Source organism: Amblyomma mixtum, chromosome 9 (genome assembly GCF_055824585.1).
Source record: "Amblyomma mixtum isolate Tamu chromosome 9, ASM5582458v1, whole genome shotgun sequence".
Lineage (NCBI taxonomy): Eukaryota > Metazoa > Arthropoda > Arachnida > Ixodida > Ixodidae > Amblyomma > Amblyomma mixtum.
In genome coordinates this window covers 17,758,905-17,778,214 of record NC_143020.1, presented here as the reverse complement: position 1 = coordinate 17,778,214, position 19,310 = coordinate 17,758,905, and the positions used below count along the sequence as shown (strand labels likewise).

Below are 19,310 nucleotides of genomic sequence, written 5' to 3'. Positions count from 1 at the left end.
GCAGCAAACCATTGTTGTACCACATCACGTGGGAATGTAGTAAGAACGACAGCTTTCGCAAAGAACCGAGTGCAGAACAGTGGGAGAGCCGACTCTCCAGCGGCGATCTGGGTTGCCAACAAGGTCTGATCCAGCACGCCCAATGAGCAGCGAAGCTCAGCGGCGCCCTGGAATAGGGGCACCGACCCTGTGAGAAGAAGGAAGATGGACCTCTTCTTTCTCGTCTGCTACTAGCACCTTTCCAGAGCAATAAAAGTCTTTCCTACCTTATGAAGTGGCAAACCGGATGGCTGATAAGTAGAATACCTTCCAAATTAAGGCGAAAGAATGAAGATGCAGATGTCATAGCCGAGCAGAGTGGCTCTATTCGGGTTACACAAGTGAACGCAACATTCTGTGCAATCGGCGTCAGCCTCAACCCTTTTGACCAGGAAATACCTGCACACCCCGAAAGCAAAGAACTGACTTGGAGCTAAAGCGAATATAAGAATAGAGAGGAAATTAAAATCTTGGTGCACGGTAAGTTTCTGTGGTTCCATGGCTGCAGTTTGGCGTTGTGGATGTGGAGCACCAGAGACAACTTATACTTAAGAGGAGCACATCTAACTGCCCAAGACAAATAGGCTGAGCAGATTGCACACCTATCGGGGTAGGGCGAGCTCACAGTACATGAATCCAATCAGCTCCATTCCCACTGTAGACAAGGAATTATTAGCTCAATACAAGAAGACATTACGGACGTGAATCACGCAGCTAATCACAACAGCTGAAAACAAAATGCCTAATAACGCAAAGAAAAATAAGTGGATTGCTATGTATTATCAAATGAATACAATATTTGCTAGCCGAAATATTATCGAAGCACAAATGGGAGAGTTTGCGACAGAAGACGCAGCTGATGCGGTGCTTCGCAGTATAATAGAGTGCCTTAGATAAACTACTCCGCACTGCCACAATTGTAAATGCGCAGTGTGGAGTGAGATGCGCGAGCAGTTAGCTTCGTCTACTCCACCGTTACTAATGTCCAAGTTGTAATGTATACCCTTCCCTTCACCACACCACTTGGGCATGCAAACTCAACCCGGCAGTCGACCCTACCCGCAATCCCACCCCGGCCACTGGGAAGCCGTGTTGTCTAGCGCTGCTCTGGATGATCAGCGCAAACTCTTCAACCGGGCCATACTTGCAGCAGCGGCTGCATCGGCCCTGGGCTGAATGCCCCACTCGGACTGGACAAGCTGCGTAATGAAGGTTATGAATGTTTTATTTCAACATTATCATCATCGTCCCCAGGAACAGCAGACTTGCCGCTAACCGCAAATTAGGACAACTAAATACTTTAAGAGACAGCTTACTGCCGGACGAGGCTTTAAAAATTTTGGTATATTCTTGTACACAGTTCGCTATGATGACAAAAGCGAGTACGGAACTCGAAGACATGGCAGGAATTTGTATTTTGTACTGTAACACAAACTGGTGCACAGCAGATGGTAGCACCGTGCACTTTTAGAACTTAGCGGCTCCTCAAGCAGTCGGGAAACATCGCCTAGAGTTCATAAGTTACACTTTATCAATAAGACTAAGCACAATGCATCTTTCTTGCTTATTTTTGCTTGAAAATACTTAAGGCATATTTATTTATTTTTTCGGTTGCAAAGTAGTGATTTCTTCTTGCACAATTTAAAAACGTTTTCTCATCAGTGGGTCTAAAGTTTTGACAAAGGAAGATTGCCATTGTGCATTGACATCAGCAATATCATTTAGAAAAGTTAGGTTTTCAATTGGTTTACACTTTTAGTCAGTGCCACATACGGGTATTCGAATATTAGGGCAAGAAACTTTGCATTGCCAAAAATACATATTCGATAAATGTATATGCACGCTCGCATTAAGCTACCCAAATAAAAAATTCTGACGTGGCGAACATTCTGTGTGGTTTATGCGACAGCAGTTTAAGCAGGCGGAAGACCGGTAACACTCAGAAATATAATTAAGTAATGGCGTCATTTGTGGCAGAGACAGCCTGTGATGCTGAAGGATTTTCAGTGTTCGGGAAACCACGAGCTGGCCATATTGACTTTAAAAAGTCATTTGGTAGCCAGAAACAGTCACTTAACATATGCATGAACGACCTGCTTCAGTTGCCTAAATTCTTGCACCTAAAGATAAGGACGAAGCTACTAATCTCGTGCAAAATGTGTATATCTATTGCCTAGCCCTCAAGTCGCTGCAGGTTGAAGCAGACTACGATGCAGCAATGCATAGGAGTACGTAGGAACATTTTTCGCTAATCCAGGACCCAGCTGGTTAACACGTGTTTTCAACATAGTTATGGCTGAGACTTAGCCGCTAGGAATGAATTTAAGAAGGAAAGTGAACCCAAGACACTTCTACTGCCTTAGGCTGCATTGCTCACTAAAACCGGATCATCACAGGGCGTTTCCGCACTTTTCCATAGCAGTGTTACTGTGCGTGGTGTTTGTGATAGTGAAATAATGTTCTATTTACATGAAAACTTTACGAAGCCCTTAGGAAGCGGTAACAAGCCACATAAAAAAAACACCGTTTGGACAAGAACACAAGAAAGTAGCCAGGGCTCAGCATGTGTCTAACAGAGGCATGTTCGACGTCTCTGTGATTGTTTACTTTTCTATTATGAACAGTATCACTTGGCTGTAAAAAGATATCGTTCAAGCTAGATTCACAATTCCGGCCTATCATAGGAGCTTCCCAGAAATTTTACAGTCTAATCAGGAAGACCAAATGCCCAGGATATTTTCAGTGCTTAGTCTGTCGATCATTTATAAAGTGATTTTCTCTCTTTCTGTGAGTTAATGAACATTTCACAGCAGTAACAATTATTGGCTTTGTATAGCTGCTTTTTAGGGCATCCCGGAACAACATTTCATGTTTGCAAACGTGAGGCAACGCCCACTTGTTTCCGGAACACAAAAAGAGAGCAATTCACCCTCAACACAAAAATGGCTCTTTTCTGAAGCTCTGTCTGCACGAGAAATGTCTTCACGAGCAGCTTGTAGAAGAAAGGGTCGGTGCTGCGATAATGCTATATTTTTCGCACCCGTGCGAGTGCATTATGTCCCGGCGACTCAAAGCCCTACATTGAACAGTAAACAGAATTTATCTCAAACTACAGCCCAGAAAGGCTGAACAGCTGATCCGAACACCGTATACTGAGCCAAGGTGTTGAGTCAAATGAACAACCTCATCCCCACGGGGCGTGTCTGCACAGAAAAGCCTTGGATTATATGCTAAATTAGTACCTGCAGCTCGACATACAAAATACAAAAAGAAACAAAAATCTCAGACAATACTACTCTTCCGAATCATCATACATAGCGCCTCTAAGGGAAGGGTGAACAGAAGGGACGATAACGGCGCCCATCGTTTGACGCAAGAAAAGGTGGTCACCGCTTCCGAAAGACAGCCACTAATTACTCATTATCATCCACGCAGGCGCCGCCATGCCGCTACAAAGAAAGGCTATACGACTTCCATGTATAAAATTCGCAGGATGAGGAAAATTCGTTCCCCGTATACACGCACAGTACTTCTCAGTTCTGACCTAATTTCTTTGAATCGTGATAACGAAGTGCTCTTGCTCGTCTTGCAATCGAATGACGGCGCTCTTAGAGCAAGGCCTGCGAAGTAGTTTCAGATCTTACCTTAAAGCACCACAAAGAAGGCGGGCAAAAGCATAGGGGTCATACACAGAGCGCAAATTTCAGTTAGTGCAATGCGAAATGCGGGAAGCTCTCAAGTGCTCAACACCAAACAGTTGAAGACGGCATTTCCCACTGCCGACATCAACAGGATGCGAGCCGGACGGCTTCTCTGCGGCTTTTTTTAAGGGAGGCACCATCGAACTTATTTCAGTGGTTATACCTCAGGCTTCCTGCTTTCTGCAGTGGCCCCGATGTCAGGTAAGTGAGTGTAGTTTAATAATATCGTAGCCACCTAGGAAAGGAAACGGCTGTTTCGATTGCTGTTAGTGGTTCGATAGTTCTTGAAAAAGAAATCACAAGACGTCAGCGGTTCCGGTATCGGCGAACTTTGCTAAGCAGCAGGAGTTGATCTGGCAAGCCGTGCTCACGGATACTCTGTTAAAAGAAATGTGATTTCAATGGGCCAGTCTGGGCAAAAAGAAGTGGGCTGTACCGATACATTCCAAGCACCCATGCCAAAAATGTTACTTTCTGTGAAAACAGAGCTGTTATAAGCTAGCAACAGCCAAAATACGAAATATCAGTGTCGCCATTACCGCCATATTTCACAAGTAAGCAGGCTGGCACCACAATTTAGCGCAGATCCAAGTGCCTATAAGCTATACCGCCATTAACTTGCAAACGGCGATGGAAGAGTCCTCTTTGGGGTTTGTATCATAACTTTGAACGTATAGCAGGATAAGTTTTAAATTTTATTTTCGCAGCAATAAATTCCTTTTTTTTTTTTTTTGCTTGCAGAAAAACATCAACCTTCAAGGAAACACCCATAGGGTGGAGTTTTACTAAGCAAAACGTTTTCATGGAGTTGTCCATAGTTTTCTCTTAGTCAAACACAGTAAGCGAATGCGCAAACTACAGCTCGCTTAAGAAGTCTGTTCGCAAATAAGCATGATGATAACGTTCGTGCGCGATGTAAGCTTGAGTTAAACCATATGCGTTTCAATGTAGTTACACTAAAAAATGCACAGGAGAGCAAATTCAGTTCTGCCCTGCAACAAACTGCGCATTGCTTGCAAAGCTAGCCGGAATAACAAATTTTAATAGCCTCTCATGAAGTGACCCTGAGTTCCGTCATTAAAAGACCTTCAGGTACACCATTTTGCACCTGCACAACATTTCCAATTTGTCACCGGGGATGTGACCTAGACTGTGTTTCAGCCATGCTTTTCTCGTCATCGCTGAAAATTCCGCCGCTTGTATCGAAGGTCGACGTGCCGGAAAAATGAGACCATCGTTGCTCCACAGTCTGCAAGCTGTTGTGACGAACGTGGCGAATAGTCATCAGGAGTCGTGATGGGCTTCAAGATAAGAACCTTGAGCAATATTTACTGGAAGAGAAAACTTCAATATTTTGGTCGGTCATATCACAGCCTCTTCCAGGTACACGCCCAGAACTTTACTGCTGCATTTTCAGAAGATTATTGAAGCCAGCCTATGCGGTAGCTACACTCACGGCAACGTAGTCGTTCAATACAGGGTACTCACCGATAATGCTTCGAAGATGAAGTGCACTTTTGGAATAGGATACTTCGCATGAGTGATGTTCGCAATCGGAGCATAGCCGAGCAAGATATCGACCTGCAAAACAGAGTGTTCCGCGTGACGTTACTTCGCAGAATATGCTTCCATGCCCTTCAATTGAACGAGGGCCTCTTATATTAGGCGTACAAAAGTACGGTATAACAAGCTTCACCTTGGCAATAAATGTTATGTTTTCCACCAGACACCGACAGTGTGTGCTAAATAGGGCCTTTCAGTGACACCATTCCATGCGGGTCTTCGTCTGGCACTACCCGCACCGACGCAGATACATTTTTATCCTAACCCAAAAACGTGCTCCTGATGCTGTCCGTCGGAAACTATCGTTTTTCTTCACAAACATGCGGAGTATCGTAAACAAACGCCATGATATACCGTATACAATTGATGCATGCGCTGCCGATATCGTGCTGTTAACGGAAACTTGGCTTTCAAACGTGATAAGCAATACAGAATTGCTTCACTGTGAAAAAATTACACCATCTACCACCAAGACAGGACTGCCAAACTCGGAGGTGGTGTACTGACTGTCATTGCCGATTACCTCGTATCAGACATCGTCATTTGTCCCTACTGCTCTCGAAATGCTTTGTGTCCGCATAGACTTTCATTACCAAAGTGCTTTATTCTGTGTGTGCTACTGGCCGCCGAACGCAGCACCATCTTTTTGTGATGATTTACACGATGTATTGAATATTTTGGTTAGACAATTGCCTTCACTTCCTTTATTTCTGTTACGTGATTTTAATTTTCGTCAAATAAACTGGTCCGGTCTCTTTCCAACTGTCAGAGGTACTTCTGCAGTCAGCCAATCCTTTTTGAACATATGCATGCAGTTTTACCTTACACAGCTTGTTCCAGAGCATACAAGGTTTAGTTCTGGTACATCTAACCTGTTAGACTTAATTCTTACCACTGCTCCTGATCTTCTACATCGTGTAACCTACATTCCCGGTTTGAGTGATCATTGTCTTATTCACTTCGAAATAACGGCGCTTACTGCTAAAAACGTTAGTAGCATAAACACAATTAGAGACTGTTCTAGGGGTGACTACAGATCAATTAAGAGCGAACTAGCACTCTTATCAGATAACTGCGTGCCTGCCTTCTTCGAGAGAACCTTTGATCAAAATGAGGCTTTATTTAAGAATACAGTCTCGTCACTAGTCGATAAGTAGGTCCCAATCTGCCGAATTTAAAAAAAAAATCCCGATCACCGTGGTTCACCACTGCCATGAAACGACTTTTGAATAAGAAGAAGCGCTTCTTTCGTCTTGCAAAACGTGCAAACACTGCGGAACGTTGGTCTGCATACGGTGGTGTTCTACGAACTTACCGACTAGCTATCAAAGAAGCCAAGCGTGTGTTCCTAAATAACACACTGCTGTCACTCCTTTCTACTAATCCATCTAAGTTCTGGAACATTATCAGGCCCAAAGAACGAACAATCATTTAACTTTCTGATAGTGCGGGGAATACAATGACTACTGAATAATGCTGTACTGCCTTAAACCTTGCCTTTGAAAAATAGTTTTCTGATTGTTCCTTCGATGTTACTCCAGAATTGCTTAAGTACGATTTGTTTCCAATGGACCCCATTGTCATCGATTTTGCTGGCATTGTTGGTTAATCCAGAGCCTGAACTTATCGTCCAGTTGCGGTGTCGACAACATCAATTCGGAGTTTTTGAAGAACACTTCTCTAAAGGCCGTGGGACCTCAAGAGCAGGGCGGCAACAGTCTGCAGTCACCCAAAACGAGCCCAAAGCACGCTCAGCGATGGCACTGCCGCCGCTACACAGAATGTTCTTCGTCTTTACAATTGCCCCCGGGGAGAAAAGGAGCCAACCTGGCGACCCTGGGCGCAGGCAGGATGGCGGGGTCGTAGAATGGCTTGAGGCGCTGGACGTTAACAGTCTCGCGTCCACAGCGGCGGCGATAAGATGGGTTGAGAGGTTCTGCAGTGTAATTAACTGGAGATGTGCGCTCCAGTACACGGTATGGGCCATGGTACTTGGCAAGAAATTTTGACGACAAGCCCGGAGTATTCGTCGGAACCCAGAGCCACACAAGGGAGCCGTTGGCGAAGTTTGGCGTTGTTTCACTGAGGTCGTGGCGGGATTTCTCTCTGCACTGGGTGTCAGTCGTTACAGCACGGGCGATGTGTCGACAGTCTTCGGCGTGCCGGGCGGCTTCAGAAAGAGGTGTATACTCCGAAGCATCGGGTTGGTACGGGAGAATGGTGTCAATGGTGCGCAGAAGGGTGACGGCCGTAAAGAAGAAAGAAAGGAGAAAAGCCGGTAGTGGACTGCGTTGCAGCATTGTACGTGTAGGTTACATACGGAAGGACAAGATCCAACTTTGACTGGTTTGAAGAGACATACATAGACAACATGCCACCGAGGGAACGATTAAAGCGCTCGTTGAGACCGTTGGTTTGCGGATGATATGCGGAGGTGGTTCGATGAATTATATTCTACTTGGTGAGCAGTGCTTTCACAACATCCGACAGAAAGACGCGGCCTCTGTCGCTCAGCAGTTCGCGAGGGGCGCCGTGACGAAGGATGAATCGGTTTAAAATAAACGAGGCCACCATTGAGGCTGTGGCGGCTGGAAGGGCTGAGGTTTCGGCATACCTTGTCAAATGGTCAACCGCGGCGATAGCCCAACGGTTGCCGGCCGAAGTGTACGGGAGGGGACCGTATAAGTCAATGCCGACGCGGTGAAATGGGCGTGGCGGGCAAGGTAGCGGCTGCAATTCTCCAGCAGAACGATGAGGAGGTGGCTTGCGACGTTGACAGGTAAGGCATGACCGCACGTATTTGCGGATGAATGTGTACATGCCACACCAATAATATCTTAGTCGGATGCGATCGTAGGTCTTGAGCACTCCGACATGACCACACTCCGGGTCAGCATGAAAATGGGCGCAGACTTCCGAGCGAAGGTGACCGGGAATAACTAGCAACCACTTGCGGCCAGTTGCGGCGATAAAGGAGGTTGTCACGTATTGAGAAATGGGAAGCATGGCGGCGAGGAGCGCGCGAAGGCGAAGCCGCCGTAGGGCTGGTGAGGAAGTCAATAAGAGAAGAGATCCGTGGGTCGGCACTCTGCGAGGAAGGCATGGCGCTGAAGTGAAGCATCGGTAAGGAGGCGTCGAAGGTGGAAAGGCTGGAAATATTGGCTGGAAGTGGGCAGCGGGATAGAGCGTCGGCGTCTTGATGTTTGCGGCCAGTACGATATACGACGCGGATATCGTACTCCTGGAGGCGAAGGGCCCACCTCGCGAGGCGACCGGATGGATCTTTCAGAGAGGGAAGCCAGCATAGCGCATGGTGCTCGGTCACGACTTCAAACGGGTGGCCGTACAGGTAAGGGCGGAACTTGGTAAGGGCCCGAACTATCGCCACACACTCTTTTTCAGTGACCGAGTAGTTAGATTCAGCCTTTGTTATCGTGCAGCTGGCATAGGCAACGACGTATTCGATGAAGCCAGATTTGCGTTGTGCGAGTACGGCGCCAATGCCTACCCCACTGGAGTCAGTATGGACTTCGGTAAGTGCGTTTGGGCCGAAATGGCGCAGTATCGGCGGTGCGGTGAGGATACGGCGCAAAGAATCGAAGGCGTCGTCACAAACTTAGGACCAGTGAGAAAGATCGGAACTGCCGGACAGAAGTTGTGTCAAAGGTGCAGGAATTGAGGCAAAGTTGCGTATCAACCTACGGAAGTAGGAGCACAGACCCAGGAAGCTGCGCAGATCTTTGATAGAAGTAGGTCGAGGAAACGCAGCCACAGCACGAAGTTTAACCGGGTCTGAACGGACACCGTCCTTAGAAACAACATGGCCTAAAATGGTAAGTTGGTGGGCGGCAAAATGACACTTCCTTAAGTTGAGCTGAAGGCCGGCGTCAGAGAGGCAGGTCAAAACGTGCTTCAGTCGGGAGAGGTGGGTGTCAAAGTCAGGCGAAAACACGACGATGTCGTCGAGCTAACAGAGGCAGGTCTTCCACTTCAGCCCACGCAGAATGGTATCCATCATCCGCTCAAAGGTGGCAGGAGCATTACAAAGGCCGAAAGGCATCACAGTAAATTCATATAGGCCGTCAGGGGCTACAAAGGCTGTTTTGAGGCGATCAGCCTCTTCCATGGGTACCTGCCAGTAGCCGGAACGTAAGTCTAAAGAAGAAAATATTTGGGCACCTTGCAAGCAGTCTAGCGCATCAGCGATGCGTGGCAGGATGTCACAAAATTCGGCGCATTTTAGAAACAAAGAAAAACCGCCGCGCGCACGGCGTCTCGCCGGCGCGAGCCCAACGGGAGAGCGGGAAAGCCCCCGCCCAGCGCGTGCCTCTCTCTCCATCGCCACGGCGTGCGCCGAAGGAATGAGTCATCCACGCCGATTCCTCTAGAACATCCGAGTTGCTTCTGCAGCTGACGGGGGGAAAGGGCGTAGCCTTGCGTGCACTAAGACACGTCCCCCTCGCCCGTCGGCGACGGCGCCACTCAAGAACACGCTCGAAACTTCGAGATGCGACCCCCGACCTCTGACCAATGGGGACGCGCGGCCAGGGAGAAGAGGGAAGGGAGACAGCACTGCAAATGCTGCGTGTATGTGCGCGCCTACTCTGGCGCGTTGAACAAACAGACGTGGAAGCGAGCCTATAAAAGAAGGCGTTGACCGCTATCAGTCAGTGGGCGTATCTGTTCTCGCTTCGGCGAGCGCGGCTTCGGCCGCTTCTTTTTGAGCAGCGTCCGCTCCGGCGGACGCAGTTGTTGCTGCGACGCGCGTCTTTTCTTTCCTTTTTATCTTTCCTCTGATCTTTTAACTCTCCTCTATCTGCACGTGGCAGCGGTGGTGGCTTGGCTCGAGCCAGTAGCAGGCCCGTGCAGTTTCCTCTTTATCCTTCTCTCAGTCACAACAACAACAACAACATATCAGTCAGTCCGGACCGCCGTTTAAGCTTCATCGAAGCGCGCCCGTTCGACTCCCGGGAAAACACCACTCGGCCAGCATCGGACCAACGAGGCAACGGTCGCCAGTCTGCTGGACGGCATCGTCGTGGAACTCTGGTCGTCGGACTGCTTCAGTGCCCGGTGAACAAATTGTGTTTTGTTTGTTTACCTCTCTCGTGTGTTAGTGCACTTTAGGTGCAATATTGCCTTTGAATTGTATTCTCTCTCGAGTTTAACTTTGCACGAAGTTGCATTGTTCTGTTAATCACTTTGTATGTGCGTGTACTAGTGATTGTGAAATCCTCTGTATCGTCTCCTTGCTGTATAAACTTTGTTTTGTTTGTGAACCTTTGGCTCCGACCCATTCTCTGGCTTGCGACCAGCGAAAGCTGGGCACCGAACGCCCAAAAACCTCTTGTCACTTGGTGGCTGGTCTCCGCTGAGTTTGCCACGCTGAGTCGAGGGCATCTCCTTCGAGTCCGAGACCGCTACCCCCACACGCTCTGAGGGTGTCTGGGAGCTTCCCACTTAAAAGTGCGCGAAGTCTGGGTGACAATATATTCTGGCGTCCGCGACAGGACGTTTGGTGTTTGCAAGCACAGAGAACGGAGAAAGAGTCGGAAGGAGTTTACGAAGAGGTCGTAAACGATTGGTAGCAGCAGAGCGATATTGTGAGGTGCCGCTCCGAAGCGGTTAGTGAGGTTCACCGTGGAGAAGTATTCGTTGCCTTGAATGTAGAGTTAGGCCTCCAAATATGAGCTTCAAGGAGCTAGAGGAGCTAATAGAGGTCGGTCTCCAGATGGGGATGACCGGAGCCGAACTGCGAGAATGGGTGGACCAGGAAAGAGACAGAGCTCGAGAAGAGAGAGAAAGAGAATGGCAAAGGAGAGAGGAAGAGAAAGAGAGAGAATGGCAGAAGAGACAAGAAGCGGCGGAGAAGCTCTCTTTGGAACGAGAGAGAGAATGGCAGAAACAACAAGAAGAAAGACAGCGCGCTAGAGAAGCCGCTGAGAAAGAGGGGCAAAAGAAACGAGAAGAACAGAGAGAACGTAAAAAGAGAGAGGAAGAGGCCGAAAGGGCTTTTGAAAGAGAGATGGCAATCATTCAGAGGAAGATTGCTGAAATTCCGCGTTTGAGGAACGTCAGGGATCCAGTGGAGCCTAACCCAGGAGAGGCCGGGTGGAAGACTAACGAGTCTAATTTGTTGACAACCACGGAAGAGGTTGTAACTAGCTCCACTAGTGAGAGTGGGGTCGTGGAACAGCTGGTTCTTACAATTTTGATTGAAGAGAGTGAAGACCAGACCGTAGTGTCGCTTCCTCAGGAAATTGAGTGCGTAGCTACTACTGAGGTAGTAAGCACTGTGGAAAAGGCCAACCTGACGCTTCAGTCAGAGGAGACCCTAGGGCAGCCGCCTGAGGACGAAGAAGCAGTTCGCATCTCTATGGAGGATTCCGAGTGCAACGCGTCTGTGTCTTGCAGTGCAGACCACGAGAAAGAGTGGTTAAGGGGCACTGAGTGTGAAAGCTCAGACGTGGTAATAACTGAGGAGAGCGCACTGAGCGAAAACCCGGAAACCATTCCGAGTGAACCCTCGAGCAGCGAGAAGGCCTTTCCCTATGAGGAAGGCAAGATAATTTTTGCCTATGAGGAAGGCGACGAAATGTTGGCCTCTGACGAAGTAGGATGTGCACTGGAAGGAAAAGAACAGACTGGGGAAAGGTCTGTTTACGACTGCACGGAAAGTGACCAACTGAAGCAAGGAATTGGGAAAGGAGAATTCAGAAGTGAGGAGAATGATTCTCCAATGACTCCTGAGCCGAGTTCAGAGCATTACGCTCGAAGAGTAGTAAGGAATAAGAAAAGGAATGAGGACTTGGAAGAAAAAAGTGCAGTCCTCGAAGAACAAAAGAGAGCTGAACCAGTGGCTGCATCGCGAGAGAACAACTCGGATGACGCAATCGTCAGTGAACCTGACTCAGCCCAAAGCTGAGTTCGGAAGAAAGTAAAAAGAAAGAGAAATCAGTCGGACACCACCAAAGCAGATGAAGCCGAAAAGCAAAAGCCCTGGAGAAAATTCAGGAAGAGAATGGACAAAGACAGAACTAAGCTGAAGACAGCCGAGCCGAATGCAAGCGAGCTGCCCGAACATCGCAGCAAAGTCAGGAAGAAGCTCAGAGGAACGAGGCCAGCCTACAGCAAGGACTCAGTGTGGAGGCGCAAACGGAACCAGAAGAGCGCACACGGAAAAGGGAGCAAACACCTGAAGCGCAGCCGTCGTAAGCGAGCTGGCGTTAAATTTGCTCGCCACAGACGCGCTGGCCACAGGAAAAGAAGAAGGGCTCGAAGACTGGCCCCAGAACCAGAGATGAGTACGAGCAGGAAGCGGAGCCAAAACCGCGTTCGGAAGAGAAGCCTCAGCATGAGGCGAAAGAAGAGCAGAGCTCGCGACAGAAAGAAAGAAAGGTCAGAGTCGCGTGCGAAAGAGAACTAAAAGCGCGACTGAAACCTTGAGCGAAACAATCCTGTTCCGAGCCCACGCTGTGAGCCGAATTTGGAAGTATAGGCGGAAGTGTGCCTTGTATTTGCGTGCTCCATGTTTGCAATGTTGTGTTAATGTACTGCCCAATCGCGGTGTGTTTTTAAGTGCATTATGAACATTGCATTGAGTTTTGTATGTGAAAACATCGTGGTGTTGATGTATGTATTTTCACATGCAGTTTGTGAGCGCGTGCATGTGCGCGCGAATTGTACCGCCGAAACGCGGCGTGTTTTGAAGTGTTGTGAAGTTTTGAAGTGCACTCTGTCTATTGCATTGTTATGTATGTGAAAGCATCAAGGTATTGATGTATGTACTTTGGCATTCGCCATTGACTTTGTGAGCGCATGCATGTGCGCGCGAATTTTGTGTTTTGTGAATATTGTTACACGACATTCGTAAAGGAAGGGGCAGTGTCACAAAATTCGGCGCATTTTAGAAACAAACAAAGAAAAACCGCCGCGCGCACGGCGTCTCGCCGGCGCGAGCCCAACGGGAGAGAGGGAAAGCCCCCGTCGAGCGCGTGCCTCTCTCTCCACCGCCACGGCGTGCACCGAAGGAATGAGTCATCCACGCCGATTCCTCTAGAACAACCGAGTTGCTTCTGCAGCTGACGGGGGGAAAGGGCGTAGCCTTGCGTGCCTAAGACACGTCCCCCTCACCCGTCGGCGACGGCGCCACTCAAGAACACGCTCGAAACTTCGAGATGCGACCCCCGACCTCTGACCAATGGGGACGCGCGGCCAGGGAGAAGAGGGAAGGGAGACAGCACTGCAAATGCTGCGTGTATGTGCGCGCCTACTCTGGCGCGTTGAACAAACAGATGTGGAAGCGAGCCTATAAAAGAAGGCGTTGACCGCTATCAGTCAGTCCGGACCGCCGTTTAAGCTTCATCGAAGCGCGCCCGTTCGACTCCCGAGAAAACACCACTCGGCCAGCATCGGACCAACGAGGAAACGGTCGCCAGTCTGCGGGACGGCATCGTCGTGGAACTCTGGTCGTCGGACTGCCGCAGTGCCCGGTGAACAAATTGTGTTTTGTTTGTTTACCTCTCTCGTGTGTTAGTGCACTTTAGGTGCAATATTGCCTTTGAATTGTATTCTCTCTCGAGTTTAACTTTGCACGAAGTTGCACTGTTCTGTTAATCACTTTGTATGTGCGTGTACTAGTGATTGTGAAATCCTCTGTATCGTCTCCTTGCTGTATAAACTTTGTTTTGTTTGTGAACCTTTGGCTCCGACCCATTCTCTGGCTTGCGACCAGCGAAAGCTGGGCACCGAACGCCCAAAAACCTCTTGTCACTTGGTGGCTGGTCTCCGCTGAGTTTGCCACGCTGAGTCGAGGGCATCTCCTTCGAGTCCGAGACCGCTACCCCCACACGCTCTGAGGGTGTCTGGGAGCTTCCCAGTTAAAAGTGCGCGAAGTCTGGGTGACACAGGGGATATACGTCCTTGCGCGTGATCTTGTTAAGGCGGCGGTAGTGTACACAGAAACGGATGGAGCCGTCTTTCTTTATGATGAGTACAACTGGTCAAGCCCAAGGACTGCTTGAGGCCTGGATGACGCCGCTCTTGAGCATTTGGTCAACTTGATCTTCAATGGCTTGGCGCTCGGTTGTCGACGCACGATAGGGGCGCTGCCGTAGAAGAGCGTGGCCACCTGTGTCGATGCGATGTGTGACAGTCGAGGTTTGGCCCAGTGAGCTGTGATGGCAGTCGAAGGAGTCGCTGAACTGGTGGAGCAAGTGGAGAAGCTGCATGCACTGCGGCGGAGGAAGATCTGCGTCGATGGAGCGGAGAAACAGTTTTGTCGAGGAAGGAGTGGGCGTAGAAGATGGTTGGCTGAGCGCAGTTAGATTTATGTGCGATGCATCGTCAGTCTCCTCACGGGTTATAATAGACGCGATGGGTTGGACACTGCCGACACATTCGCCACGGCGCAAAGCACTAGGGCAGGAGAACAGGTTGCAGACCCACAGTACGGATAGGCGAGCAGAAATAGTCAGTACGGTGTAAGGCAGGGGAAGACACTTGCGGCGGAGAAATGTATGAGCGAGCGTGAAAAGTACAGTGTCATCACGGAGAGGATCACAAGAGAGGCGCACAAGGACGGAAGAGCACGCAGGCAGGTCGATGTCTTCGGCGACGACAGCTTAATACATGGCGACGAGAGAGTTGCGTCCGGCAGCGATTGGGGCAAGGCAGAGAACCGGACTTCAGCGCGAGCGCAATCTATGACAGCAGCATGACGAGACAGGAAATGTCAGCCCAAAATAACATCGTGAGAACAAAACGGCAGGACGGCGAACTAGATCGTATATAGGACGTCCTGAATTAAAACTCGAGCGGTGCAACCTGCTGAAGGCTTGATATGCTGAGCGCTGGCCGTGCGCAGCGAGAGACCGGCAATTGGCGTCTTAACTTCCTTCAAGCGGCGACAAAGTTTTGCGTCTATTACTGAAATTGCGGCGCCAGTGTCGACAAGGGCCATGACAGAAATTCCCTCCACCGAAACGTCAATAAGGTTCGCAGGCGACAGCTGAGGTCTTTGGTAGCTCGACGGGGACGCAGTTCTTGCCTCGGAAACTGCGGCATCTAGTTTTCCTCTTGAGAATTATTTTGGCGGCGACGCACCGGAGAAATGGAGCGGCGTCGCGGCGAAGGGGAACGGCGATCGGTAAACGGTCGGGAGAGGAAGGACGAGTCGACTGACGGGGCTCAGCAGATGCGGAGTACTGACGCGCTGGAGGCCAGTACCTGACAGGCGGTGCCGAAACTACGAGACGGCGACGACAATGGCGGGCTACGTGCCCAGGCAATCCGCAGGTGTAGCAAATAGGCCGGTTATCCGTTGTCCGCCAGGGATCTCGGTCTCGTGGAGAGGGTCGTAATTAAGGTGCTCGCGCTGACACGGGCACTGACACTGTAGGGCACGCAGGCGGCTGAGTTTGAGCGATGACTTCGGCGTAAGTCAATGGACGGGCGACAGGTCTTGGGACGACGTTGGCGACAGGTCTGGGGGTGGCGTCAGCTTACGTAAGCGGAGCAGCGACATGTGATGTTGAATGGGCGGACGGAAGCCCCTCAGCAACCTGCTCTCGAATAGCATGTTGGAGAGCCGGGGCCAAATATGGTGGCGACCCCTGAGGGCTAGGCAAAAGAGAAAGCTGACGGGCCACCTCCTCACGCACAAAGTCTTTGACTTGCTGCAGCAGAGAGGAGTTATCAGCTGCGAGTGTCAGCCTAGCAAGTGACTACATGAGCTGAGTGCTGACGAGTCACGACTCTCTGCTTACGCAGCTCCTCGAAGCTCTGGCACAGCGCGATAACTTCTGAAACTGTGGGCAAGTCCCGCGCTAGCAGCATTTGAAAGGCGTCATCATCAATGCCTTTCAAGATCTGCTTTATCTTGTTAGCTTCCGGCATGCTGACGTTCACTCGGTTGCAAAGGCCGATTACATCTTCTATATAGCTAGCGAAGCTTTCGCCACCCTGCTGCGACCGGTAACGCAAGCGCTGTTCTGCGCGGAGTTATCTGACAGCCGGGCGACCAAAGACTTCGGAGAACTTCGTTTTGAAGGCCGACCAAGTTCCAACGTCCCCTTCATGCTTGCGGTACCATAAGTTCGCGACATCGGTAAGATAAAAAAGGACGTTGTTGAGCTTAGCCTCGTCGTCCCATTTGTTATACAGGCTCACCCGTTCGTAAGATCCGATCCCATCTTCCACGTCATGTTCATCTGTTCCGCTGATGATAGCCGGGTCCCGCTGGCGAAGGGAGCCAGCACAGATGACAGTCGGTGGGCCTGCTTGCACGGCTCGATGTTGGGTGTCCACAGGCATCGCAGGCGTTGGAAGAGTGCGGTTCCGGAGTTCCAGAGCCGATATCGTTACCCAGCATCTCCACTAAATGTAAGACGGGGGTTTATTGAAGGCACTGGGACCTCAAGAGCAGGGCGGCAACTGTCTCCAGTCAGCCAAAACGAACCCAAAGCACTCACAGCGATGGCACTGCCGCCGCTACGCAGAATGTTTGTCTTAGTCTTTACACAGCATACATTTAGCTCACCTTTACACCCAGTCTCCCGAACACGGCACAATGCCGGCTGACTGGAAGGTAGCGAGGGTGGTTCCACTCTTCAAGCAAGGTAACCAAAATTCTCCGCTTAACCACAGACCAATTTCATTAACAAGCATTCCTTGCAAACTTCTAGAGCACATCATATATATATATATACCTCGCTTCTTTTTTGGAAAGTAACTGTTTCTTAAGCTCCTGTCAGCACGGGTTCCGAAAAAAATTTTCTTCGGTGACTCAGCTCTTATCTTTCACTAATATCCTAGCGTCGTCTTTAGACACTGGTTTACTAACCGACTGCATCTTTCTTGACTTCGCGAAGGCTTTTGATAAGGCATCTCATCACTTACCCCTTCCTAAAATGAGTTCCCTGAATATTGACCCTAATCTTCTTAAATGGATTGAATGTTTTTTGACTAACCGCACCCAGTTTGTATCAGCTATCGACTCTCTATCATCCCAATGTGCTGTGACATCTGGTGTTCCCCAAGGCTCTGTTCTGTTTTTTCTAATACATATTAATGACCTTCCGATTGGCATTAACTCTTCCCTTAAGCTTTTTGCTGATGACTGTGTTCTTTTTCGTGCAATACATAACATTAACGACAATTCCCTTATTCAGTAAGATCTTGATAAAGTCTTAATTTGGTGTCAGAGGTGCTCTATGGTTCTAAATCCATCAAAGTGCAAAATTATGTCCCTATCACGCTAATCTAACCCGTCTAAAACATTCGTTACAAGATTAATGGAGTTTCAATAGAGAACGTTTCATCTTATAAATATCTGGGTGTTCACATCACTAACAACCTATCCTGGCGCATGCACATAGACTATGTTATTACCGATACAAACCGTGCCCTTGGTTACATACGCAGAAACTTCTCTCAGGCACCTTCCCATTTGAATTTACTTTTATATCAGACACTAATACGGCCAAAGCTAGAATACGCATCATCAACTTGGGACACCGCACAACTCACTCTAATAGATGCTATAGAATCTGTTCAGAATCGGTCAGCTCACTCCAACCTTTCCAATTATTGTCGCACGGCTAGTGTTTCTTTAATGAAAACTAAACTTGGTCTGACTAATCTCGCAGTTCGCAGAAATATTTCACGCCTCAGTCTTTTCCACAGTATTTTCTTTCATAACGAGACGCTAAAACAGGATTTTTTTTTCTTCTATATTTCCATACGTGTCACCACGTGTTGATCATCCCCATAAAGTTTCCATCCCAACTTGTAAAACGAATGTGCTTTTTAATTATTTCTTATCAAAGACTAGCACTGAGTGGAATCACCTTCCACTCCATATCGCCTGCATTGAAGACGCGTCATCTTTCAAGCCACTTATCACCAAGCATATCATCGAGCAAGCATCTGCGTCATTATTTTTTGCCTTTTGCCTGTACTTTATACTATGCATTTTTTTTTCACCCACCCCCTCTATAACGCCCTGCGGGCCCTGAGGGTATTGTAATAAATAAATAAATAAAACAAAACTTGTATGCTTGAAAGAATTACAAAAAAAAATGGAAACAAAGACACGCAGTTAAGAGTGACACCTCCTCCCAACACTATATTAACTACGTTTACGGAAAGCATCTTAGTAATCGGGATTTTTTACCGGCTAAATTGGCCGCCAAGTTCTTAATAAGAAGCAGATATCACGTAGGGAGCTACTAGTAACGACCGTTGTAGAGATTTCTCTAAAAGCACTAAACCAGCCGTGGTGGGTGAAATCTTGTTGCATTTTGGCATTCAGCGTGAGGTTGTCAATAGCGTCCACACCGCTGGAAGAGCATTCTGTGTCGACGAAATGCATATCCTATGCCCAGGTTCCGACAGCCCTAAAAGGCAACTGCGGAGGATATATTCCCCCTCCATTAAGCGAGATTGCGCTAAATATGTTTCAGATGTAATGGTCAAACAATTTCAGCGCAGCAGAAACCGAAACTTGGTTGGGACCAGTCACGGGCAGCTACCAGTTCCGGCACCGTTATGAAGAGTATCAACAAGGCTCTAGTGAGCACGTTCAGAGGCTAAAATAGCAATAGCGACCGATAGCTTGTCTGAATATTGAATATTGAACATTGAATGAGACAGGGAATCAAAATTTTCTCATTGTGAAAAAACAGATGGACTAACATCAGATTGCGAATTCAAGACGTCACAATCAGAAGACTGCGCAAATAAATCGCGGTGTTGTGGCCATGGAATCCAAAAAATTGAAATTCCTTTCCTCGGTGTTAAAACGGCAACCGGTTTTGAAATCTTTTTGCCAAACAACTTTGGCATCAAGGAGCACCTGCGATGGATGTTTAAAAAGAAAAAAACAATAATTCACCTTGCAATGAGCTATGGGCGACTGAAAAAAAAAGATCCGTGGCCGTGCTCTACGACGTGGATCGTAGCCACTTTCTCAGCTCCCGCACACAAGAAAACAGCGATCAAGAAAAC

At 48.6% G+C, this 19,310-nt stretch overlaps 1 protein-coding gene across 1 annotated transcript in view; it reads right to left on the bottom strand.

Moving 5' to 3' along the window:
- LOC149328413 (lipase lipl-1-like) overlaps positions 1-19,310 on the bottom strand; it is a 60,770-nt gene that overhangs the window by 11,882 nt on the left and 29,578 nt on the right. The window contains exon 5 of the mRNA XM_089558991.1: positions 5,229-5,321. Coding sequence (XP_089415117.1) covers positions 5,229-5,321 — 93 coding nt within the window. The remainder of the gene's footprint in view (positions 1-5,228; positions 5,322-19,310) is intronic.